The sequence below is a fragment of the Salmo salar genome, chromosome 23, assembly GCF_965601325.2.
Source record: "Salmo salar chromosome 23, fSalSal1, whole genome shotgun sequence".
Taxonomy (NCBI): Eukaryota; Metazoa; Chordata; class Actinopteri; order Salmoniformes; family Salmonidae; genus Salmo; species Salmo salar.
The window spans coordinates 47,250,001-47,277,500 of NC_138313.1; the positions used below are offsets into that span (position 1 = coordinate 47,250,001).

Genomic DNA, 27,500 nt, shown 5'->3' on the forward strand with positions numbered 1-27,500 from the left:
ACAGCTATGTGTTTATGTATGACTGTATAAAAGGGGTATGATAAAAGCAGAGGGAATACTGTACGTGTAGGTCGGTCCAGTCACAGTCTGACAGTGATGGAGTCCAGACTAGTGGTGGTAGTCTCTCTCCCCCCGCCCAAGAAGGTGGTTGGGAGGGACATTACATGGTGAAACATGGAGTCTGTGTGGGGGGGTTGACAACAGGTGCCTAAATGGCAAATAGTCCTACTTTCTTCATTTCTAACGTCATTTTAATCTGAAACAGGGCCCTTGACATTTTATACACATAGAACCAATTACAGACATCCTCTCTACTGGACTGAGGGGGTGGTCAGACATCCTCTCTACTGGACTGAGGGGGTGGTCAGACATCCTCTCTACTGGACTGAGGGGGTGGTCAGACATCCTCTCTACTGGACTGAGGGGGTGGTCAGACATCCTCTCTACTGGACTGAGGGGGTTGTCAGACATCCTCTCTACTGGACTGAGGGGGTGGTCAGACATCCTCTCTACTGGACTGAGGGGGTGGTCAGACATCCTCTCTACTGGACTGAGGGGGTGGTCAGACATCCTCTCTACTGGACTGAGGGGGTTGTCAGACATCCTCTCTACTGGACTGAGGGGGTTGTCAGACATCCTCTCTACTGGACTGAGGGGGTGGTCAGACATCCTCTCTACTGGACTGAGGGGGTGGTCAGACATCCTCTCTACTGGACTGAGGGGGTAGTCAGACATCCTCTCTACTGGACTGAGGGGGTGGTCAGACATCCTCTCTACTGGACTGAGGGGGTTGTCAGACATCCTCTCTACTGGACTGAGGGGGTGGTCAGACATCCTCTCTACTGGACTGAGGGGGTGGTCAGACATCCTCTCTACTGGACTGAGGGGGTTGTCAGACATCCTCTCTACTGGACTGAGGGGGTTGTCAGACATCCTCTCTACTGGACTGAGGGGGTGGTCAGACATCCTCTCTACTGGACTGAGGGGGTGGTCAGACATCCTCTCTACTGGACTGAGGGGGTGGTCAGACATCCTCTCTACTGGACTGAGGGGGTAGTCAGACATCCTCTCTACTGGACTGAGGGGGTGGTCAGACATCCTCTCTACTGGACTGAGGGGGTGGTCAGACATCCTCTCTACTGGACTGAGGGGGTTGTCAGACATCCTCTCTACTGGACTGAGGGGGTTGTCAGACATCCTCTCTACTGAGGGGGTGGTCAGACATCCTCTCTACTGAGGGGGTGGTCAGACATCCTCTCTACTGAACTGAGGGGGTTGTCAGACATCCTCTCTACTGGACTGAGGGGGTTGTCAGACATCCTCTCTACTGGACTGAGGGGGTTGTCAGACATCCTCTCTACTGGACTGAGGGGGTTGTCAGACATCCTCTCTACTGGACTGAGGGGGTGGTCAGACATCCTCTCTACTGGACTGAGGGGGTGGTCAGACATCCTCTCTACTGGACTGAGGGGGTGGTCAGACATCCTCTCTACTGGACTGAGGGGGTTGTCAGACATCCTCTCTACTGGACTGAGGGGGTTGTCAGACATCCTCTCTACTGGACTGAGGGGGTGGTCAGACATCCTCTCTACTGGACTGAGGGGGTGGTCAGACATCCTCTCTACTGGACTGAGGGGGTAGTCAGACATCCTCTCTACTGGACTGAGGGGGTGGTCAGACATCCTCTCTACTGGACTGAGGGGGTTGTCAGACATCCTCTCTACTGGACTGAGGGGGTGGTCAGACATCCTCTCTACTGGACTGAGGGGGTGGTCAGACATCCTCTCTACTGGACTGAGGGGGTGGTCAGACATCCTCTCTACTGGACTGAGGGGGTTGTCAGACATCCTCTCTACTGGACTGAGGGGGTGGTCAGACATCCTCTCTACTGGACTGAGGGGGTGGTCAGACATCCTCTCTACTGGACTGAGGGGGTGGTCAGACATCCTCTCTACTGGACTGAGGGGGTAGTCAGACATCCTCTCTACTGGACTGAGGGGGTGGTCAGACATCCTCTCTACTGGACTGAGGGGGTGGTCAGACATCCTCTCTACTGGACTGAGGGGGTTGTCAGACATCCTCTCTACTGGACTGAGGGGGTTGTCAGACATCCTCTCTACTGAGGGGGTGGTCAGACATCCTCTCTACTGAGGGGGTGGTCAGACATCCTCTCTACTGAACTGAGGGGGTTGTCAGACATCCTCTCTACTGGACTGAGGGGGTTGTCAGACATCCTCTCTACTGGACTGAGGGGGTTGTCAGACATCCTCTCTACTGGACTGAGGGGGTTGTCAGACATCCTCTCTGCTGGACTGAGGGGGTAGTCAGACATCCTCTCTGCTGGACTGAGGGGGTTGTCAGACATCCTCTCTACTGGACTGAGGGGGTTGTCAGACATCCTCTCTACTGGACTGAGGGGGTAGTCAGACATCCTCTCTACTGGACTGAGGGGGTAGTCAGACATCCTCTCTGCTGGACTGAGGGGGTTGTCAGACATCCTCTCTACTGGACTGAGGGGGTAGTCAGACATCCTCTCTACTGGACTGAGGGGGTAGTCAGACATCCTCTCTGCTGGACTGAGGGGGTAGTCAGACATCCTCTCTGCTGGACTGAGGGGGTAGTCAGACATCCTCTCTGCTGGACTGAGGGGGTAGTCAGACATCCTCTCTGCTGGACTGAGGGGGTTGTCAGACATCCTCTCTACTGGACTGAGGGGGTGGTCAGACATCCTCTCTACTGGACTGAGGGGGTGGTCAGACATCCTCTCTACTGGACTGAGGGGGTGGTCAGACATCCTCTCTACTGGACTGAGGGGGTGGTCAGACATCCTCTCTACTGGACTGAGGGGGTTGTCAGACATCCTCTCTACTGGACTGAGGGGGTGGTCAGACATCCTCTCTACTGGACTGAGGGGTTTGTCGTATGCCTTTTGTAGTAAACAATCACAAAGACAACAAAACAATAGCAACACAGTAATTGTATCTGTTGAACATTAAAACTTTGTTCACATTATCTTTAAGGGATTTAAAATAATCATGTTTATCTGAAATAAACACTACAAATGATTAGGTTATCATTACACCTATTAGTAAGCATACAGTGTGTATGCTGCCATAACAATTGATAACATTATAACGTTGATTGATACAATGATCACACACACAAAAAAATCTTACATCTACCAAGATCCAATCACAGGCTTTATCTGAAAGATTTGAATACATTATTGTCAACATCCTGGAAATCTTGTGTGGATGTAAATATGAAAATAGTTGATAAACAGTAGGCCTATATTTTTCATATTTTCTGATCTTGAAAACTCTTGATTAGATTACATTTTCTACATGTTATTCTACAAGCGACAGTCTTTTCCGTCTTTTGTCGAGTTCACCCGAGAGAAAACCACGAAGTTGAACGCAACAGTTCATAAGGACCCAGTCTACTTATAGAACACATAGCGGAATGATTACCATCACAATGGCACAAACATCAAGACCAGAAAGTTCTGTGTGGTTTCTTAAACATATCCCAAATCACCGACTTTCTTAGATTGGACGAGATAAAAGTTATTTTGACAGTGTTTTCTGTCTACTTGTCGATTATCGATGCAATGTTCACTCAAAGGGTTACTTTGTTACAGTAGCTAATTGAACATTTTTTGTTTCGTCGTAGTCTACAACACAGATCGCTACACTGTTTCCACCCTCTCATTCCACTGCTCAAACGACCCGTAACAATGTAACAACTTTGTACCCGCTGGTCAAGCTGAAGTAGCTAGTTGAGTACCTGGTGAAGCGCTGTCAGTCCGTCTATATTGGCGTGGTTGATGTCAGCGCCCTGTCGTAGGAGCGCCGCTACCTCCTCTCTGTCCCCGGCCGAACAGGCTGCCATAAACACGGCACCCTGAGCGAACCGAACCCGGGCCCTCCGCGTCCCGGTTCCCGTCGACCCGTCCCGCGTTCCCGGTCCCGTCTGATCGGTTTCAGAGCCTAGCCATCGCTGTAATTGATCCTGCCTACGCTGTTTTGCAGCTTCGGATCGGGAACGATCAGTCGCCGCCATCTTCCTCGGGTCTCTCCCGGGTAGATTCAGTTCATGTTGCCGGCGGAGCCAAAGTAGAGCTGCATTAGGGATGTCCTTTCCGAGAGACTGCGCCCCCTGGCGGTAACACACTCATACGACAGTCGAACTTTGGAAGGACAGAACAGGGCATTCTCCCAAGAGTGTGTCAGGCCGGGCCAATGGTGATTTGAGTAGGCTACTGTAAAAACAAAAAGCAGCAGGCATGCTGATGACGCATTGTAGGACTCCCACGCAGGCAAGAACGTCTTGGATATAAGCTGTCTCCAGTGTGTGGTGCAAATACTGTAAAGCTTCCATATTAGTCTCGGGCCCTAGGCAAACCATGCAGAAAAAAACGACTTTACTTATGCCCCAAAGTGTAGCCTAAGTGCTGCAATTTGTCAACAGCTGGCCCTTGAGGATCTCTAATTGGAAATGGTTAAATTGAGTGGCCATGGAAAGTTAACCTTTTTCCTATGACAAACATACAGTATATGATTCTCTGCAATATTGTAGCAACCTTAACCCAACAATTTGCTACGTTGGTGTCAGAAGTGGGATTAGGCCATCGGGAGAGGCGTGTACACGTGAGGAACTTGGTATAGAGAAGCGTGGGGACACGCTCTCCCGAAGAAAGGGGGTAACTGTACTGTAGCGACCTGAACACAACAGCTAGCGACTTTATCGAAAGGTCCGAACGTATTGGTGTAACGGTTAACGTGTCGTCTCGCCAGTCGCTGGCCCCGGGTTCGACTCCCTGAAGCAACTTTTCTTTTCATCATGAATAATTCTATTCTACACATTCCAGAGGGTGTCATTCTGACTGTTGTCTATGAAACATATCAATATACTGCACTAGCATGTCCGGGATATGACCTCCACATTACAAAACAGTACATGGGATCATAACACACACTATCAATACAGACACATAGCATGGTGTCATGATCAATACACACACACACACACACACATAGGCATATTATGATATTATCACAAGGTGCCAGATTACATTTAAACCATTTCTAAGCTGAGCTGTCTGTATACTCCTGACTGGCTGGTGGTTATTTTAATGTTTTTAAAGAAACCAAATATTTCTGTTGTCTGATGAAAACCTAGTAACTAGATTTTCATTTATTTATTTATTGAAAACAATGTGCTCTGAACATTTCATGAATCTAGGACCAAGAAAATGCATTCAGAATAGTTTCTGTAGTTTCATAATTGTATATTTGTTCATGGGGAAAATATGGTAATTTTCATCAGACAGCGACAATAAGTTTCTTCTGTATCTCTGCTAAACATCTGGGTAACAGATTGAAATGAATGTGAGCTTTATTCAGTACATTTAGTTATTGCTTGCTTTTCCAAAGTCTAGCAACCTTGGCAGCAGGCATGCTGGTTTAGTTAGACAAGCTACTCTAAATGGATTGGTAGCTAGTTATGAGGTTAGGAGAATGTGAACCCATATGGCTGCCAAGCTAAAGCTAACTTCATAAAATTGTGAGGTGGCTAGTATTACAGAGAAACAACAAAACATGATTTTTATTTTTTATTTATTCATCAAGGAATCAATAGGTTACATCAAATTAATTTATAAACATGAGTCCTGCCCGTCAAGGCACCCTCTCTCTCTCTCTCTCTCTCTCTCTCTCTCTCTCTCTCTCTCTCTCTCCTCCTCCACTGACGATACTGCTCCCTCCACAAAACACCAGACAGACAAATAATGATGATAAAATGTGGACAAAAACAAATGGAATTTTAGTAAATTAATTTAACATCTGAAAAAGAACAAAAACAGGACAAATCTGATGGGGGTACATGCACTGGTTCCCCCTATGGGTATGACACTTCTATAGCTGAATTAACATGCTATTGAAATATGAGCCACTTAATTAAAGCACTTAGAAATTCCAAGATTTAGTCAACATTGTAAACATTTATAGGTATTTTAAACCCTGCTCATAACTTACTTTATTTCATCTGCAGTGAAAGCATATGCATGTGAACCATGCATCAGAATCACCTTTATTCAGTACATTAACACATAACCAGGATGTGCCTTGGTGGGAAGCTGCTGCCAGCAATACACTAAACAGCATACAGACAAGTCCACATTACACATGTCGTTCACATCTAGCACTTTTCTGTGATTTCCTAAAGTCAGATGGTGAACAACAGTAACAAGCAGTGTTGGAGATAAATTACACTACAGCTGTTAGAGATAACAGTATAGTGCAGTATTGACCAATGGAGATAAATTACACTACAGCTGTTAGAGATAACAGTATACTGCAGTATTGACCAATGGAGATAAATTACACTACAGCTGTTAGAGATAACAGTATAGTGCAGTATTGACCAATGGAGATAAATTACACTACAGCTGTTAGAGATAACAGTATACTGCAGTATTGACAAATATGTGCAATAATGAATTAGCATGAATTAACATATTCGTACTTAGCTAATAACAGACATGTTTCTATTTTCAGTATTTCTCCCATGTATTCACTCATGTAGTCTTTATTATATTGCAGTCAGGTGCAGTGATATCTGGTGATATGTGAAATGTATTCCCATTGGATCTCCTTGTATATCATCCCCCTTCAGAGCCATGCTGATTGTTGTTAAGACAGAATCAGTTGTCCATGTACATTTTACATTTTGTAATAGCAAGGTATTGGCATATTCGTCATATAAATATTGGTAAGACAAGTTGACCTATACATAGAAGAGCACAGACACAGAAAGAGTACAATTGGTTTCAGAATGAATAGTACATTGGTTGGGCACGTGTGCATTACATCCCTCAGTCAAGAATCCATCCACACATAACCTGTTAAAGTTATTCAGAGCTCTCCTTCCCTTATTCTCATTCCCTCTTCTCTAGTCCAGCAGAATACAAACCATTCTAAAAACAGTCCACAAACATTCTGAAAACAGTCCACCAGAACACACAAGTTTTAAACAATTGGTTGTACATAAGTGTTGATAAAATGAAACAAAATGGGAGATCCAATTTCCCCACTGATGAGCACTACCCTTATGGCCCTGTGAAACTGTATGACTATAGCTTAAAATTATATTATATATATATATATATATAACATATTGGAATATAAAATACTGTTTGTTTTTCCTTTTAGAAAAGTTCTGTTAGGTTATAATCAGAGTAGGGTGCCATTGTGACTTGACTAATTGGGCTCTAGTTTTGTGCGCAACGTACGTTAGTGTGCAATTTCAGCCTGTTAAAACTGGCACGCTGGCATTTTCCACCCCATGCGCCAGGTTCAGCAATTTACCTGTCTAATATCAGCTTGCTTGTCCTGAGGTGGGAAGGGTGGCAATATTTTAAGGTGTGTCCTTGAAAACAAGCGCAAACATTTCATGTAGCGCATATCAGGAGATTTATTACCAACCAAAAGCAGGTCTTAGTGGGACTCTTACAGTATGCTCATGGAACAACAGGTCTTAGTGGGGCCCTTACAGTATGCTCATGGAACAACAGGTCTTAGTGGGGCCCTTACAGTATGCTCATGGAACAACAGGTCTTAGTGGTGCTCTTACAGTATGCTCATGGAACAACAGGTCTTAGTGGTGCCCTTACAGTATGCTCATGGAACAACAGGTCTTAGCGGGGCCCTTACAGTTTGCTCATGGAACAACAGGTCTTAGTGGGGCTCTTACAGTATGCTCATGGAACAACAGGTCTTAGTGGTGCCCTTACAGTATGCTCATGGAACAACAGGTCTTAGTGGGGCCCTTACAGTATGCTCATGGAACAACAGGTCTTAGTGGGGCCCTTACAGTATGCTCATGGAACAACAGGTCTTAGTGGGGCCCTTACAGTATGCTCATGGAACAACAGGTCTTAGCGGGGCCCTTACAGTATGCTCATGGAACAACAGGTCTTAGTGGGGCCCTTACAGTATGCTCGCGGAACAACAGGTCTTAGTGGGGCCCTTACAGTATGCTCATGGAACAACAGGTCTTAGTGGGGCCCTTACAGTATGCTCATGGAACAACAGGTCTTAGCGGGGCCCTTACAGTATGCTCATGGAACAACAGGTCTTAGTGGGGCCCTTACAGTATGCTCGCGCAACAACAGGTCTTAGTGGGGCCCTTACAGTATGCTCATGAAACAACAGGTCTTAGTGGGGCCCTTACAGTATGCTCATGCAACAACAGGTCTTAGTGGGGCCCTTACAGTATGCTCATGGAACAACAGGTCTTAGTGGGGCCCTTACAGTATGCTCGCGCAACAACAGGTCTTAGTGGGGCCCTTACAGTATGCTCATGCAACAACAGGTCTTAGCGGGGCCCTTACAGTTTGCTCATGGAACAACAGGTCTTAGTGGGGCCCTGACAGTTTGCTCATGGAACAACAGGTCTTAGTGGGGCCCTTACAGTATGCTCATGGAACAACAGGTCTTAGTGGGGCCCTTACAGTATGCTCGCGGAACAACAGGTCTTAGTGGGGCCCTTACAGTATGCTCATGGAACAACAGGTCTTAGCGGGGCCCTTACAGTATGCTCATGGAACAACAGGTCTTAGCGCTGCCCTTACAGTATGCTCATGGAACAACAGGTCTTAGCGCTGCCCTTACAGTATGCTCATGGAACAAAGATGAGATGTGTTTATTTGTGCAGGTAACCCTCTTATTAATAAACAAATGTTTAATGCCATTTGGTTTCATTTTTATTAAAAACCAAGCATTTTTTTGTCCTGCCCAATGCATTTGCCAAGCAGCCAAGCTTATAAATAAAAGGTTTGGCTTGTGAGACTGCTTTGAAATAAATCTTAAATCACCAAAACTTTATTAAGTTTGGCAGCATCCCCTTCTTATCTACAGTTGAAGTCGGAAGTTTACATACACCTTAGCCAAATACATTTAAACTCAGTTTTTCACAACTCCTGACATTTAATCCTAGTAAAAATTCCCAGTCTTAGGTCAGTTAGCATCACCACTTTATTTAAAGAATGTGAAATGTCAGAATAACAGTAGAGAGAATTATTTATTTCAGCTTTTATTTCTTTCATCACATTCCCAGTGGGTCAGAAGTTTACATACACTCAATTAGTATTTGATTGCATTGCCTTTAAATTGTTTAACTTGGGTCAAACGTTTTGGGTAGCCTTCCACAAGCTTCCCACAATAAGTTGGGTGAATTGTGGCCCATTCCTCCTGACAGAGCTGGTGTAACTGAGTCAGGTTTGTAGGCCTCCTTGCTCGCACACACCTTTTCAGTTCTGCCCACAAATGTTCTGTAGGATTGAGGTCAGGGCTTTGTGATGGCCACTCCAATACCTTGACTTTATTGTCCTGAAGCCATTTTGCCACAACTTTGGAAGTATGCTTGGGGTCATTATCCATTTGGAAGACCCATTTGCAACCAAGCTTTAACTTCCTGACTGATGTCTTGAGATGTTGCTTCAAAATATCCACACCATTTTCCTTCCTCATGAAGCCATCTATTTTGTGAAGTGCACCAGTCCCTCCTGCAGCAAAGCACCCCCACAACATGATGCTGCCACCCCCGTGCTTCATGGTTGGGATGGTGTTCTTCGGCTTGCAAGCCTCCCCCTTTTTCCTCCAAACATAACGATGATCATTATGGCCAAACAGTTCTATTTTTGTTTCATCAGACCAGAGGACATTTCTCCAAAAAAGTACAGTCTTTGCCCCCAAGTGCAGTTGCAAACCGCAGTCTGGCTTTTTTATGGCGGTTTTGGAGCAGTGGCTTCTTCCTTGCTGAGCGGCCTTTCAGGTTATGTCGATATAGGACTTGTTTTACTGTGGATATAGATAATTTTGTGTATGTAAACTTATGTAAACTAATTAAGTGTATGTACACTTCCGACTTCAACTGTATGTATTTTGTAGGCCTACAATATTTTAGCCAAATCCCGCATTGGACATGCGTAAAAAACCTTCATGTCTATATTCCCATCAGGGTAGCTTACCCTTGGCCTATAGGTTACCCTTACCCACGGCCTATGGGCTACCCTTACCCTCGACCTATGAGCTATACCCAGCTAAGATTGGTTCATTATTAGGGTCATTATTATTTATTCATATAATTTTCTTATCCCCTATTTTTTGTGATTATGTTCTTGTCTCATCGCTGCAACTCCCCAATGGGCTCGGGAGAGGCGAAAGTCGAGTCATAAGTCCTCATAAACATGACCCGCCAAACCGCGCTTCTTAACACCTACCCGCCAACTTAACCCGGAAGCCAGCCGCACCAATGTGTGAGATGAAACACCGTTCAACTGACGACCGAAGTCAGTCTGCAGGCGCCCGGCCTCCACAAGGAGTCACTAGAGCGCGATGAACCAAGTAAAGCCGACCCCGGTCAAACCCTCCCCTAACCCGGATGACGCGGCGCCAATTGTGCCCTATAGGACTTCCGGTCACGGCCGGGAACGAATCACCAGACTGTAGTGATGCTGTAACACTGCGATGCAGTGCCTTAGACCACTGCGCCACTTGGGAGGCCGACCACCCTCTCTTTTTTATCCTGTGAATTTTATGATATCATGCGTCTGACTTCAAGCTATTTCAAACTATTGATGTTTAAAAAAAAAAAACAGATATCTAGTTTTTCATCAAATAAAATGAAAAACAAGACTTATTAGAATGATTCACCATCCTGGCTTTATGGAACGTCCAGTTCGCATGAAATGCAATCTGCTATTTCTGGAAAAGTGTGAATGCGCTCAGTAAGATGGTTCCATCCATGAGGTTTCTAAAACATTCTATTGGGGAGCAGTAAAATGGTGAGTGGTGTCAAATAATAGTTCTGCAGGAGGGGTGAAGTCAGGCGCAGGAGACCTAGGTACGTGAAACACGTAGTTACTTTAATGAAGAAAAAACAAGTCCAAAAGCCTACAAGGCAAGGGAAAAAATATTCCAACAAAGGAAGACTAACACAGTCTTGGGAATATATCGGGACTCAGCTCAGCAACCCTAAAGCCAAAATGCTAAATATAAAAGGACCAGAAATGAAATCCCGCACAACCCCAAACACAAAACAGACAGACTAAATACCCCACTAATTACTAAACACAAAACAGGTGCTACCCTAACCAGACATTACCAAACGAAACAGAAAAGGAAATCGGTGGCAGCTAGTAGGCCGGCGACGCCGAGCGCCGAGCGCCGCCCGAACGGGGAGAGGCGCCACCTGTGGACGTTGTGACAAGTGGACATTCTCTTTATATTGGATCTTCATCCAGCTTGTGTAAAATGTTTGGACGTATGTAAAAACCTCCACCGTCTGCGTTGGCTTAATATTATACGCCTACGGGGAGCAATTATGGTGCCTGTGACTGTATTTAGAGAAAGACTTAAAAACAAGTGGTTTGGTTATGATTAGAATTTGATTCAAATTATTCCCTCTCTTTTTAAGTGAATCAAAAGTGAATTTAATATTGCTTATTGACAACGTTTGGCATGTCCACGGCTCAGACATGGCAGACATAATGGCCATTTGTAGCCTAGCACCCATATCAGTGTGAATGCTATGTTTAACAATATACAGTATTTCCATATTGAAGCCATATTGCAATTTGGCTTCTTACAATGTGGACTGCAAACATGTTCAACATATTTAGCCAAGATGGGATAGGCCTAAATACATTTTTGGTTATTTTGTTTCTGTAGGCTATTTAACAAACTATGCTATAACGGACTAACACTCCAATAAAAAACTGTAAAATACACAACTTGAAGCAACCACATTATTTAGCCATGGAGCACGTTCTGATTGGCCAGTGAGGGATCAAGCCTCAACACACACCCACAACGTGTTTATTAATTTCACAACACAGCCAGCTACTGTGACCATAATTCCAGTTGTGAAAAAAATAAAAAATAAAAATAATTCTGACACATCCTCCCCCTGAACCTATAGCGATACTGCCAGCGCTAAGATTTACAATTGCGTTAGGTCTGTTAAAAATAGAGTCTGTTGTATGCCACTCAAATGACAGCCTATTCCCTATTAAGTCCACTTATTTCGTAGCGCACTATGTAGGGAATAGTGTACCGTTTGGAACACAGCCGTTCCATTTAGCTCCTAGTGAAGCAACAGGGGCCTCGGTGATGTCATTATGTCACATCATTAAAAGAGAAGTAGATGTCCATTTAGGGCTGGACATCCTAATGATCGAAGTAAGTACTTATCAGGCACGTGTAAAAAAAAAGAGATGAGAACAAACACTACAAGAAAAAGGGAGTAATTTTAAGGGATGAATAAAAATATTTGTTTAACACTTTTTTGGTTACTACATGATTCCATATGTGTTATTTAATAGTTTTGATGTCTTCACTATTATTCTACAATGTAGAAAATAGTAAAAATAAAGAAAAACCCTTGAATGAGTAGGTGTGTCCAAACTTTTGACTGGTACTGTATGTCAAAGTTCTGTGAGGCACTGTGTAGCGATGAGCTGACGGGCTTGTTATCAGAGTCTGAGGACGGATAACAACTCAATGAAAATAAGTAAAATGTCATTCTAAGGTGCTGTGTGTACAGATGAGATTCTGCAGATCGGTGCAAGGTTGTTGAAGGTCCCTGTAGGTTCCTAGGCATCAACAGTCTGTGATCCTCACCCACTAGGGCCTACAGCTCCCGCACCTCAGCCCCGCCCCCCCCCCCCGCCCTCGCTCCAACAGCCCCCCCCCCCTCACCCTCGCTCCAACAGCCCTACCTCCGTAACAGCTACCTTAACAGCTACCTTCAGCACCGACAGCTACCGTCGCTCCCAGCACCACAGCTACCTTAACAGCTACCTTACAGCACCTCCTACCTTAACAGCTACCTTAACAGCTACCAACAGCCCTACCTCCGTCAGCACCACAGCTACCTTCACACCGACAGCTACCTTAACAGCTACCAACAGCTACCTTAACAACTACCTTAACAACTACCTTAACAACTACCTTAACAGCTACCAACAGCTACCTTAACATCTACCGTAACAGCTACCTTAACAGCTACCTTAACAGCTACCGTAACAGCTACCGTAACAGCTACCGTAACAGCTACCAACAGCTACCGTAACAGCTACCTTAACAGCTACCTTAACAGCTACCTTAACAACTACCTTAACAGCTACCTTAACAGCTACCAACAGCTACCTTAACAGCTACCTTAACAGCTACCTTAACAGCTACCAACAGCTACCTTAACAACTACCTTAACAACTACCTTAACAACTACCTTAACAGCTACCAACAGCTACCGTAACAGCTACCGTAACTGCTACCTTAACAGCTACCGTAACAGCTACCTTAACAGCTACCTTAACAGCTACCGTAACAGCTACCGTAACAGCTACCAACAGCTACCGTAACAGCTACCTTAACAGCTACCTTAACAGCTACCTTAACAGCTACCTTAACAACTACCTTAACAGCTACCAACAGCTACCGTAACAGCTACCAACAGCTACCTTAACAGCTACCTTAACAGCTACCTTAACAGCTACCAACAGCTACCTTAACAGCTACCTTAACAGCTACCTTAACAGCTACCTTAACAGCTACCTTAACAGCTACCAACAGCTACCTTAACAGCTACCTTAACAGCTACCAACAGCTACCTTAACAGCTACCTTAACAGCTACCTTAACAGCTACCTTAACAGCTACCTTAACAGCTACCAACAGCTACCTTAACAGCTACCTTAACAGCTACCAACAGCTACCTTAACAGCTACCTTAACAGCTACCTTAACAGCTACCTTAACAGCTACCAACAGCTACCTTAACAGCTACCTTAACAGCTACCTTAACAGCTACCAACAGCTACCTTAACAGCTACCTTAACAGCTACCTTAACAGCTACCTTAACAGCTACCTTAACAGCTACCAACAGCTACCTTAACAGCTACCTTAACAGCTACCAACAGCTACCTTAACAGCTACCTTAACAGCTACCTTAACAGCTACCTTAACAGCTACCTTAACAGCTACCTTAACAACTACCAACAGCTACCTTAACAGCTACCTTAACAGCTACCTTAACAGCTACCTTAACAGCTACCAACAGCTACCTTAACAGCTACCTTAACAGCTACCAACAGCTACCTTAACAGCTACCTTAACAGCTACCTTAACAGCTACCTTAACAGCTACCAACAGCTACCTTAACAGCTACCTTAACAGCTCCTGGAGATCCTGTGTGGCTCAGTCGATAAATCAAATCTAATTGTATTTGTCACATGCGCCTAATACAACAGGTGTAGAAGCTTACAGTGAAAATGCTTACTGACAAGGCCTTCTAACCAACAGTGTAGTTTTAAGATAATACAGATAATAATAGTAACAGTGTGGCGTCAGCGACGCCAGTGTCATCATGAGTTTGATTCCCGCTGGGGCCACATACAATTAAATATATGCACTCAGTCTACTGACGTGGGTTTGGTTCAGTCTACTGACGTGGGTTTGGTTCAGTCTACTGACGTGGGTTTGGCTCAGTCTACTGACGTGGGTTTGGTTCAGTGTACTGACGTGGGTTTGGTTCAGTCTACTGACGTGGGTTTGGTTCAGTCTACTGACGTGGGTTTGGTTCAGTCTACTGACGTGGGTTTGGTTCAGTCTACTGACGTGGGTTTGGCTCAGTCTACTGACGTGGGTTTGGTTCAGTGTACTGACGTGGGTTTGGTTCAGTGTACTGACGTGGGTTTGGTTCAGTGTACTGAACGTGGGTTTGGTTCAGTGTACTGAACGTGGGTTTGGTTCAGTGTACTGAACGTGGGTTTGGTTCAGTCTACTGAACGTGGGTTTGGTTCAGTCTACTGACGTGGGTTTGGTTCAGTGTACTGAACGTGGGTTTGGTTCAGTGTACTGACGTGGGTTTGGCTCAGTCTACTGACGTGGGTTTGGTTCAGTGTACTGAACGTGGGTTTGGTTCAGTGTACTGAACGTGGGTTTGGTTCAGTGTACTGAACGTGGGTTTGGTTCAGTCTACTGACGTGGGTTTGGTTCAGTCTACTGACGTGGGTTTGGTTCAGTCTACTGACGTGGGTTTGGTTCAGTGTACTGAACGTGGGTTTGGTTCAGTGTACTGACGTGGGTTTGGTTCAGTGTACTGAACGTGGGTTTGGTTCAGTGTACTGAACGTGGGTTTGGTTCAGTGTACTGAATGTGGGTTTGGCTCAGTGTACTGACATGGGTTTGGTTCAGTGTACTGAACGTGGGTTTGGCTCAGTGTACTGAACGTGGGTTTGGCTCAGTGTACTGACGTGGGTTTGGTTCAGTGTACTGAACGTGGGTTTGGTTCAGTGTACTGAACGTGGGTTTGGCTCAGTGTACTGAACGTGGGTTTGGTTCAGTGTACTGAACGTGGGTTTGGTTCAGTCTACTGAACGTGGGTTTGGTTCAGTCTACTGAACGTGGGTTTGGCTCAGTGTATCCTCTCAACACGCCCTAATTTACCCTCTGGACACGCCTTAATTTACAGTCCACCCTAGTCCTTTTCTTTAGGGATACATTATAATATTAGAGCGAGGCTGGAGTAGAGTTGTGGTTTTCATTGAGCCTCCTCATCATCAGGCCCATCCCCTCTACCTCATCTGGGTCTATGATGGAGGCAATAGGGTCCAGGGCTGGTCCTGGACTTCCTTCCCCAGCTTTGGGGTATCTTCCTGGGCCTGGGGTCCCGCTGGTGTATAAGGCGCCCTGGAGGTCCAGGTTGACACAGAAGGAGCCCGGCAGCAGCTGCCTCTGGTACTGGTCCAGACGACTGATAACATCCAGGACAGAGGAGCTGCCTCCCCTCACCCAGCTAGGGAGCAGTCTGGCAGGGTTGAGTTGGGCAGGCAGGGACTGGCAGTGACGCAGCTCCAACTGGTAGTAACAGCTAAAGACAGAGACTCATTAGATCATGAGAAATAAGGACTCTACCATCGGTAGAGAAAGGCATTCTTCTCAGACGATGCTGAAGGAAGAGTTCTGGTTGTTGTTTGTGTGAAAAATCAATACAAATTGATCATAAAAATGTTTACAAACAGTAAGTGAGAATGTCTGTCTGTCTGTCTGTCTGTCTGTCTGTCTGTCTGTCTGTCTGTCTGTCTGTCTGTCTGTCTGTCTGTCTGTCTGTCTGTCTGTCTGTCTGTCTGTCTGTCTGTCTGTCTGTCTGTCTGTCTGTCTGTCTGTCTGTCTGTCTGTCTGTCTGTTTGTGTGTCTGTATCCTTACTTACTTTGCAGAGACGTGGTTGGAGACAGTCTTGGTGGCCCGGCTCACAGCACACTGCAACACCTTAACGACCTGCTCCCTGATCCATCCCACATCCTCCTGAACATCAGGCAGCCACTCTAACAGTCTGACAGAAGAGACAGGCCATTAGTCATATATAATAATACAGTCACTCTAACAGTCTGACAGAAGAGACAGGCCATTAGTCATATATAATAATACAGTCACTCTAACAGTCTGACAGAAGAGACAGGCCATTAGTCATATATAATAATACAGTCACTCTAACAGTCTGACAGAAGAGACAGGCCATTAGTCATATATAATAATACAGCCACTCTAACAGTCTGACAGAAGAGACAGGCCATTAGTCATATATAATAATACAGTCACTCTAACAGTCTGACAGAAGAGACAGGCCATTAGTCATATATAATAATACAGTCACTCTAACAGTCTGACAGAAGAGACAGGCCATTAGTCATATATAATAATACAGTCACTCTAACAGTCTGACAGAAGAGACAGGCCATTAGTCATATATAATAATACAGTCACTCTAACAGTCTGACAGAAGAGACAGGCCATTAGTCATATATAATAATACAGTCACTCTAACAGTCTGACAGAAGAGACAGGCCATTAGTCATATATAATAATACAGTCACTCTAACAGTCTGACAGAAGAGACAGGCCATTAGTCATATATAATAATACAGTCACTCTAACAGTCTGACAGAAGAGACAGGCCATTAGTCATATATAATAATACAGTCACTCTAACAGTCTGACAGAAGAGACAGGCCATTAGTCATATATAATAATACAGTCACTCTAACAGTCTGACAGAAGAGACAGGCCATTAGTCATATATAATAATACAGTCACTCTAACAGTCTGACAGAAGAGACAGGCCATTAGTCATATATAATAATACAGTCACTCTAACAGTCTGACAGAAGAGACAGGCCATTAGTCATATATAATAATACAGTCACTCTAACAGTCTGACAGAAGAGACAGGCCATTAGTCATATATAATAATACAGTCACTCTAACAGTCTGACAGAAGAGACAGGCCATTAGTCATATATAATAATACAGTCACTCTAACAGTCTGACAGAAGAGACAGGCCATTAGTCATATATAATAATACAGTCACTCTAACAGTCTGACAGAAGAGACAGGCCATTAGTCATATATAATAATACAGTCACTCTAACAGTCTGACAGAAGAGACAGGCCATTAGTCATATATAATAATACAGTCACTCTAACAGTCTGACAGAAGAGACAGGCCATTAGTCATATATAATAATACAGTCACTCTAACAGTCTGACAGAAGAGACAGGCCATTAGTCATATATAATAATACAGTCACTCTAACAGTCTGACAGAAGAGACAGGCCATTAGTCATATATAATAATACAGTCACTCTAACAGTCTGACAGAAGAGACAGGCCATTAGTCATATATAATAATACAGTCACTCTAACAGTCTGACAGAAGAGACAGGCCATTAGTCATATATAATAATACAGTCACTCTAACAGTCTGACAGAAGAGACAGGCCATTAGTCATATATAATAATACAGTCACTCTAACAGTCTGACAGAAGAGACAGGCCATTAGTCATATATAATAATACAGTCACTCTAACAGTCTGACAGAAGAGACAGGCCATTAGTTATACAGAGCAGACTCCAGGGGGAGGGTATAGAGTCTAGTCCCACCTAACAGTCATGGACAGAGCAGACTCCAGGGGAAGGGTATAGAGTCTAGTCCTACCTAACAGTCATAGACAGAGCAGACTCCAGGGGGAGGGTATAGGGTCTAGTCCTACCTAACAGTCATAGACAGAGCAGACTCCAGGGGAAGGGTATAGGGTCTAGTCCTACCTAACAGTCATAGACAGAGCAGACTCCAGGGGAAGGGTATAGGGTCTAGTCCTACCTAACAGTCATAGACAGAGCAGACTCCAGGGGAAGGGTATAGAGTCTAGTCCTACCTAACAGTCATGGACAGAGCAGACTCCAGGGGGAGGGTATAGGGTCTAGTCCTACCTAACAGTCATAGACAGAGCAGACTCCAGGGGGAGGGTATAGGGTCTAGTCCTACCTAACAGTCATAGACAGAGCAGACTCCAGGGGGAGGGTATAGGGTCTAGTCCTACCTAACAGTCATAGACAGAGCAGACTCCAGGGGGAGGGTATAGGGTCTAGTCCTACCTAACAGTCATAGACAGAGCAGACTCCAGGGGGAGGGTATAGGGTCTAGTCCTACCTAACAGTCATAGACAGAGCAGACTCCAGGGGAAGGGTATAGAGTCTAGTCCCACCTAACAGTCATGGACAGAGCAGACTCCAGGGGAAGGGTATAGGGTCTAGTCCTACCTAACAGTCATAGACAGAGCAGACTCCAGGGGAAGGGTATAGAGTCTAGTCCTACCTAACAGTCATGGACAGAGCAGACTCCAGGGGGAGGGTATAGGGTCTAGTCCTACCTAACAGTCATAGACAGAGCAGACTCCAGGGGGAGGGTATAGGGTCTAGTCCTACCTAACAGTCATAGACAGAGCAGACTCCAGGGGGAGGGTATAGGGTCTAGTCCCACCTAACAGTCATGGACAGAACAGACTCCAGGGGGAGGGTATAGGGTCTAGTCCTACCTAACAGTCATGGACACAGTCTGACAGAAGAGACAGGCCATTAGTTATACAGAGCAGACTCCAGGGGGAGGGTATAGGGTCTAGTCCTACCTAACAGTCATGGACAGAGCAGACTCCAGGGGAAGGGTATAGGGTCTAGTCCTACCTAACAGTCATAGACAGAGCAGACTCCAGGGGGAGGGTATAGGGTCTAGTCCTACCTAACAGTCATAGACAGAGCAGACTCCAGGGGAAGGGTATAGGGTCTAGTCCTACCTAACAGTCATAGACAGAGCAGACTCCAGGGGGAGGGTATAGGGTCTAGTCCTACCTAACAATCATGGACAGAGCAGACTCCAGGGGAAGGGTATAGGGTCTAGTCCTACCTAACAGTCATAGACAGAGCAGACTCCAGGGGAAGGGTATAGAGTCTAGTCCTACCTAACAGTCATGGACAGAGCAGACTCCAGGGGAAGGGTATAGGGTCTAGTCCTACCTAACAGTCATGGACAGAGCAGACTCCAGGGGAAGGGTATAGGGTCTAGTCCTACCTAACAGTCATAGAAGAGCAGACTCCAGGGGAAGGGTATAGGGTCTAGTCCTACCTAACAGTCATGGACAGAGCAGACTCCAGGGGAAGGGTATAGGGTCTAGTCCTACCTAACAGTCATGGACAGAGCAGACTCCAGGGGAAGGGTATAGGGTCTAGTCCTACCTAACAGTCATAGACAGAGCAGACTCCAGGGGGAGGGTATAGGGTCTAGTCCTACCTAACAGTCATAGACAGAGCAGACTCCAGGGGGAGGGTATAGGGTCTAGTCCTACCTAACAGTCATGGACAGAGCAGACTCCAGGGGGAGGGTATAGGGTCTAGTCCTACCTAACAGTCATGGACAGAGCAGACTCCAGGGGAAGGGTATAGGGTCTAGTCCTACCTAACAGTCATGGACAGAGCAGACTCCAGGGGAAGGGTATAGGGTCTAGTCCTACCTAACAGTCATAGACAGAGCAGACTCCAGGGGAAGGGTGTATGGAAGCATCATAGCCGTCGCCATCCTGACTGGCAGCAGGTTGCTTAGCGACTGGCCCAGACTGTATCTCTCCTTGCAGGCTTCCACCAGAGCTACAGAGAGAGAGACAGAGAGAACACTTAGAACACTCTAGAACCAGAGCTACAGAGAGAGACAGAGAGAACACTTAGAACACTCTAGAACCAGAGCTACAGAGAGAGACAGAGAGAACACTAAGAACACTCTAGAACCAGAGCTACAGAGAGAGACAGAGAGAACACTAAGAACACTCTAGAACCAGAGCTACAGAGAGAGACAGAGAGAACACTAAGAACACTCTAGAACCAGAGCTACAGAGAGAGAGAGAGAGAGAGAACACTTAGAACAGTCTAGAACCAGAGCTACAGAGAGAGACAGAGAGAAAACTTAGAACAGTCTAGAACCAGAGCTACAGAGAGAGACAGAGAGAAAACTTAGAACACTCTAGAACCAGAGCTACAGAGAGAGACAGAGAGAACACTAAGAACACTCTAATAGAATAGAAACACTTATTTCCCTCATTAAAATGCAAATCAATTTATAACATTTTTGACATTCGTTTTTCTTGATTTTTTTGTTGTTATTCTGTCTCTCACTGTTCAAATAAACCTACCGTTAAAATGAGCAGGGGATCAACTACTTTTTTCCCTCACTGTACAGACTACAATACACCAATATAAATACAGAGGGAGAGAGAGAGGAGAGAACAACTCACTACAGTCATATAGACTACAATACACCACAATAAATACAGAGAGAGAGGAGAGAACAACTCACTACAGTCATATAGACTACAATACACCACAATAAATACAGAGGGAGAGGAGAGAACAACTCACTACAGTCATATAGACTACAATACACCACAATAAATACAGAGAGAGAGGAGAGAACAACTCACTACAGTCATATAGACTACAATACACCACAATAAATACAGAGAGAGAGAGAACAACTCACTACAGTCATATAGACTACAATACACCACAATAAATACAGAGAGAGAGGAGAGAACAACTCACTACAGTCATATAGACTACAATACACCACAATAAATACAGAGAGAGAGGAGAGAACAACTCACTACAGTCATATAGACTACAATACACCACAATAAATACAGAGAGAGAGGAGAGAACAACTCACTACAGTCATATAGACTACAATACACCACAATAAATACAGAGAGAGAGGAGAGAACAACTCACTACAGTCATATAGACTACAATACACCACAATAAATACAGAGAGAGAGGAGAGAACAACTCACTACAGTCATATAGACTACAATACACCACAATAAATACAGAGAGAGAGAGAGAACAACTCACTACAGTCATATAGACTACAATACACCACAATAAATACAGAGAGAGAGAGAGAACAACTCACTACAGTCATATAGACTACAATACACCACAATAAATACAGAGAGAGAGGAGAGAACAACTCACTACAGTCATATAGACTACAATACACCACAATAAATACAGAGAGAGAGGAGAGAACAACTCACTACAGTCATATAGACTACAATACACCACAATAAATACAGAGAGAGAGGAGAGAACAACTCACTACAGTCATATAGACTACAATACACCACAATAAATACAGAGAGAGAGAGAGAACAACTCACTACAGTCATATAGACTACAATACACCACAATAAATACAGAGAGAGAGGAGAGAACAACTCACTACAGTCATATAGACTACAATACACCACAATAAATACAGAGAGAGAGGAGAGAACAACTCACTACAGTCATATAGACTACAATACACCACAATAAATACAGAGAGAGAGGAGAGAACAACTCACTACAGTCATATAGACTACAATACACCACAATAAATACAGAGAGAGAGGAGAGAACAACTCACTACAGTCATATAGACTACAATACACCACAATAAATACAGAGAGAGAGGAGAGAACAACTCACTACAGTCATATAGACTACAATACACCACAATAAATACAGAGAGAGAGGAGAGAACAACTCACTACAGTCATATAGACTACAATACACCACAATAAATACAGAGAGAGAGAGAGAACAACTCACTACAGTCATATAGACTACAATACACCACAATAAATACAGAGAGAGAGAGAGAGAACAACTCACTACAGTCATATAGACTACAATACACCACAATAAATACAGAGAGAGAGGAGAGAACAACTCACTACAGTCATATAGACTACAATACACCACAATAAATACAGAGAGAGAGGAGAGAACAACTCACTACAGTCATATAGACTACAATACACCACAATAAATACAGAGAGAGAGGAGAGAACAACTCACTACAGTCATATAGACTACAATACACCACAATAAATACAGAGAGAGAGGAGAGAACAACTCACTACAGTCATATAGACTACAATACACCACAATAAATACAGAGAGAGAGAGAGAACAACTCACTACAGTCATATAGACTACAATACACCACAATAAATACAGAGAGAGAGAGAGAACAACTCACTACAGTCATATAGACTACAATACACCACAATAAATACAGAGAGAGAGAGGAGAGAACAACTCACTACAGTCATATAGACTACAATACACCACAATAAATACAGAGAGAGAGGAGAGAACAACTCACTACAGTCATATAGACTACAATACACCACAATAAATACAGAGAGAGAGAGAGAACAACTCACTACAGTCATATAGACTACAATACACCACAATAAATACAGAGAGAGAGGAGAGAACAACTCACTACAGTCATATAGACTACAATACACCACAATAAATACAGAGAGAGAGGAGAGAACAACTCACTACAGTCATATAGACTACAATACACCACAATAAATACAGAGAGAGAGGAGAGAACAACTCACTACAGTCATATAGACTACAATACACCACAATAAATACAGAGAGAGAGGAGAGAACAACTCACTACAGTCATATAGACTACAATACACCACAATAAATACAGAGAGAGAGGAGAGAACAACTCACTACAGTCATATAGACTACAATACACCACAATAAATACAGAGAGAGAGAGAACAACTCACTACAGTCATATAGACTACAATACACCACAATAAATACAGAGAGAGAGAGAGAACAACTCACTACAGTCATATAGACTACAATACACCACAATAAATACAGAGAGAGAGAGAGAACAACTCACTACAGTCATATAGACTACAATACACCACAATAAATACAGAGAGAGAGGAGAGAACAACTCACTACAGTCATATAGACTACAATACACCACAATAAATACAGAGAGAGAGGAGAGAACAACTCACTACAGTCATATAGACTACAATACACCACAATAAATACAGAGAGAGAGAGAGAACAACTCACTACAGTCATATAGACTACAATACACCACAATAAATACAGAGAGAGAGGAGAGAACAACTCACTACAGTCATATAGACTACAATACACCACAATAAATACAGAGAGAGAGGAGAGAACAACTCACTACAGTCATATAGACTACAATACACCACAATAAATACAGAGAGAGAGGAGAGAACAACTCACTACAGTCATATAGACTACAATACACCACAATAAATACAGAGAGAGAGGAGAGAACAACTCACTACAGTCATATAGACTACAATACACCACAATAAATACAGAGAGAGAGGAGAGAACAACTCACTACAGTCATATAGACTACAATACACCACAATAAATACAGAGAGAGAGGAGAGAACAACTCACTACAGTCATATAGACTACAATACACCACAATAAATACAGAGAGAGAGAGAGAACAACTCACTACAGTCATATAGACTACAATACACCACAATAAATACAGAGAGAGAGAGAGAACAACTCACTACAGTCATATAGACTACAATACACCACAATAAATACAGAGAGAGAGGAGAGAACAACTCACTACAGTCATATAGACTACAATACACCACAATAAATACAGAGAGAGAGGAGAGAACAACTCACTACAGTCATATAGACTACAATACACCACAATAAATACAGAGAGAGAGGAGAGAACAACTCACTACAGTCATATAGACTACAATACACCACAATAAATACAGAGGAGAGAGAGAACAACTCACTACAGTCATATAGACTACAATACACCACAATAAATACAGAGAGAGAGAGAGAACAACTCACTACAGTCATATAGACTACAATACACCACAATAAATACAGAGAGAGAGGAGAGAACAACTCACTACAGTCATATAGACTACAATACACCACAATAAATACAGAGAGAGAGGAGAGAACAACTCACTACAGTCATATAGACTACAATACACCACAATAAATACAGAGAGAGAGGAGAGAACAACTCACTACAGTCATATAGACTACAATACACCACAATAAATACAGAGAGAGAGAGAGAACAACTCACTACAGTCATATAGACTACAATACACCACAATAAATACAGAGAGAGAGAGAACAACTCACTACAGTCATATAGACTACAATACACCACAATAAATACAGAGAGAGAGGAGAGAACAACTCACTACAGTCATATAGACTACAATACACCACAATAAATACAGAGAGAGAGGAGAGAACAACTCACTACAGTCATATAGACTACAATACACCACAATAAATACAGAGAGAGAGGAGAGAACAACTCACTACAGTCATATAGACTACAATACACCACAATAAATACAGAGAGAGAGGAGAGAACAACTCACTACAGTCATATAGACTACAATACACCACAATAAATACAGAGAGAGAGAGAGAACAACTCACTACAGTCATATAGACTACAATACACCACAATAAATACAGAGAGAGAGAGAGAACAACTCACTACAGTCATATAGACTACAATACACCACAATAAATACAGAGAGGAGAGAGAACAACTCACTACAGTCATATAGACTACAATACACCACAATAAATACAGAGAGAGAGGAGAGAACAACTCACTACAGTCATATAGACTACAATACACCACAATAAATACAGAGAGAGAGGAGAGAACAACTCACTACAGTCATATAGACTACAATACACCACAATAAATACAGAGAGAGAGGAGAGAACAACTCACTACAGTCATATAGACTACAATACACCACAATAAATACAGAGAGAGAGGAGAGAACAACTCACTACAGTCATATAGACTACAATACACCACAATAAATACAGAGAGAGAGAGAGAACAACTCACTACAGTCATATAGACTACAATACACCACAATAAATACAGAGAGAGAGAGAGAACAACTCACTACAGTCATATAGACTACAATACACCACAATAAATACAGAGAGAGAGGAGAGAACAACTCACTACAGTCATATAGACTACAATACACCACAATAAATACAGAGAGAGAGGAGAGAACAACTCACTACAGTCATATAGACTACAATACACCACAATAAATACAGAGAGAGAGGAGAGAACAACTCACTACAGTCATATAGACTACAATACACCACAATAAATACAGAGAGAGAGGAGAGAACAACTCACTACAGTCATATAGACTACAATACACCACAATAAATACAGAGAGAGAGGAGAGAACAACTCACTACAGTCATATAGACTACAATACACCACAATAAATACAGAGAGAGAGAGAGAACAACTCACTACAGTCATATAGACTACAATACACCACAATAAATACAGAGAGAGAGGAGAGAACAACTCACTACAGTCATATAGACTACAATACACCACAATAAATACAGAGAGAGAGGAGAGAACAACTCACTACAGTCATATAGACTACAATACACCACAATAAATACAGAGAGAGAGGAGAGAACAACTCACTACAGTCATATAGACTACAATACACCACAATAAATACAGAGAGAGAGAGAGAGAACAACTCACTACAGTCATATAGACTACAATACACCACAATAAATACAGAGAGAGAGGAGAGAACAACTCACTACAGTCATATAGACTACAATACACCACAATAAATACAGAGAGAGAGGAGAGAACAACTCACTACAGTCATATAGACTACAATACACCACAATAAATACAGAGAGAGAGGAGAGAACAACTCACTACAGTCATATAGACTACAATACACCACAATAAATACAGAGAGAGAGGAGAGAACAACTCACTACAGTCATATAGACTACAATACACCACAATAAATACAGAGAGAGAGAGAGAACAACTCACTACAGTCATATAGACTACAATACACCACAATAAATACAGAGAGAGAGGAGAGAACAACTCACTACAGTCATATAGACTACAATACACCACAATAAATACAGAGAGAGAGGAGAGAACAACTCACTACAGTCATATAGACTACAATACACCACAATAAATACAGAGAGAGAGAGAGAACAACTCACTACAGTCATATAGACTACAATACACCACAATAAATACAGAGAGAGAGAGAGAACAACTCACTACAGTCATATAGACTACAATACACCACAATAAATACAGAGAGAGAGGAGAGAACAACTCACTACAGTCATATAGACTACAATACACCACAATAAATACAGAGAGAGAGGAGAGAACAACTCACTACAGTCATATAGACTACAATACACCACAATAAATACAGAGGAGAGGAGAGAACAACTCACTACAGTCATATAGACTACAATACACCACAATAAATACAGAGAGAGAGGAGAGAACAACTCACTACAGTCATATAGACTACAATACACCACAATAAATACAGAGAGAGAGGAGAGAACAACTCACTACAGTCATATAGACTACAATACACCACAATAAATACAGAGAGAGAGGAGAGAACAACTCACTACAGTCATATAGACTACAATACACCACAATAAATACAGAGAGAGAGGAGAGAACAACTCACTACAGTCATATAGACTACAATACACCACAATAAATACAGAGAGAGAGGAGAGAACAACTCACTACAGTCATATAGACTACAATACACCACAATAAATACAGAGAGAGAGGAGAGAACAACTCACTACAGTCATATAGACTACAATACACCACAATAAATACAGAGAGAGAGAGAGAACAACTCACTACAGTCATATAGACTACAATACACCACAATAAATACAGAGAGAGAGGAGAGAACAACTCACTACAGTCATATAGACTACAATACACCACAATAAATACAGAGAGAGAGGAGAGAACAACTCACTACAGTCATATAGACTACAATACACCACAATAAATACAGAGAGAGAGGAGAGAACAACTCACTACAGTCATATAGACTACAATACACCACAATAAATACAGAGAGAGAGGAGAGAACAACTCACTACAGTCATATAGACTACAATACACCACAATAAATACAGAGAGAGAGGAGAGAACAACTCACTACAGTCATATAGACTACAATACACCACAATAAATACAGAGAGAGAGGAGAGAACAACTCACTACAGTCATATAGACTACAATACACCACAATAAATACAGAGAGAGAGAGAGAACAACTCACTACAGTCATATAGACTACAATACACCAC

The 27,500-nt window shown here is 43.2% G+C and overlaps 1 protein-coding gene across 1 annotated transcript in view; it reads right to left on the reverse strand.

The window, feature by feature from the left end:
* Positions 1–12,953: 12,953 nt before the first annotated feature.
* The window catches only part of LOC106584779 (patatin-like phospholipase domain-containing protein 2), a 28,865-nt gene continuing 14,318 nt past the window's right edge, over positions 12,954–27,500 (reverse strand). The window contains exons 7-9 of the mRNA XM_045706243.2: positions 19,913–20,045; positions 16,276–16,398; positions 12,954–15,935 (exon numbers count right to left, since the gene is read on the reverse strand). Coding sequence (XP_045562199.2) covers positions 15,575–15,935; positions 16,276–16,398; positions 19,913–20,045 — 617 coding nt within the window. The 3' untranslated portion in view covers positions 12,954–15,574. The remainder of the gene's footprint in view (positions 15,936–16,275; positions 16,399–19,912; positions 20,046–27,500) is intronic.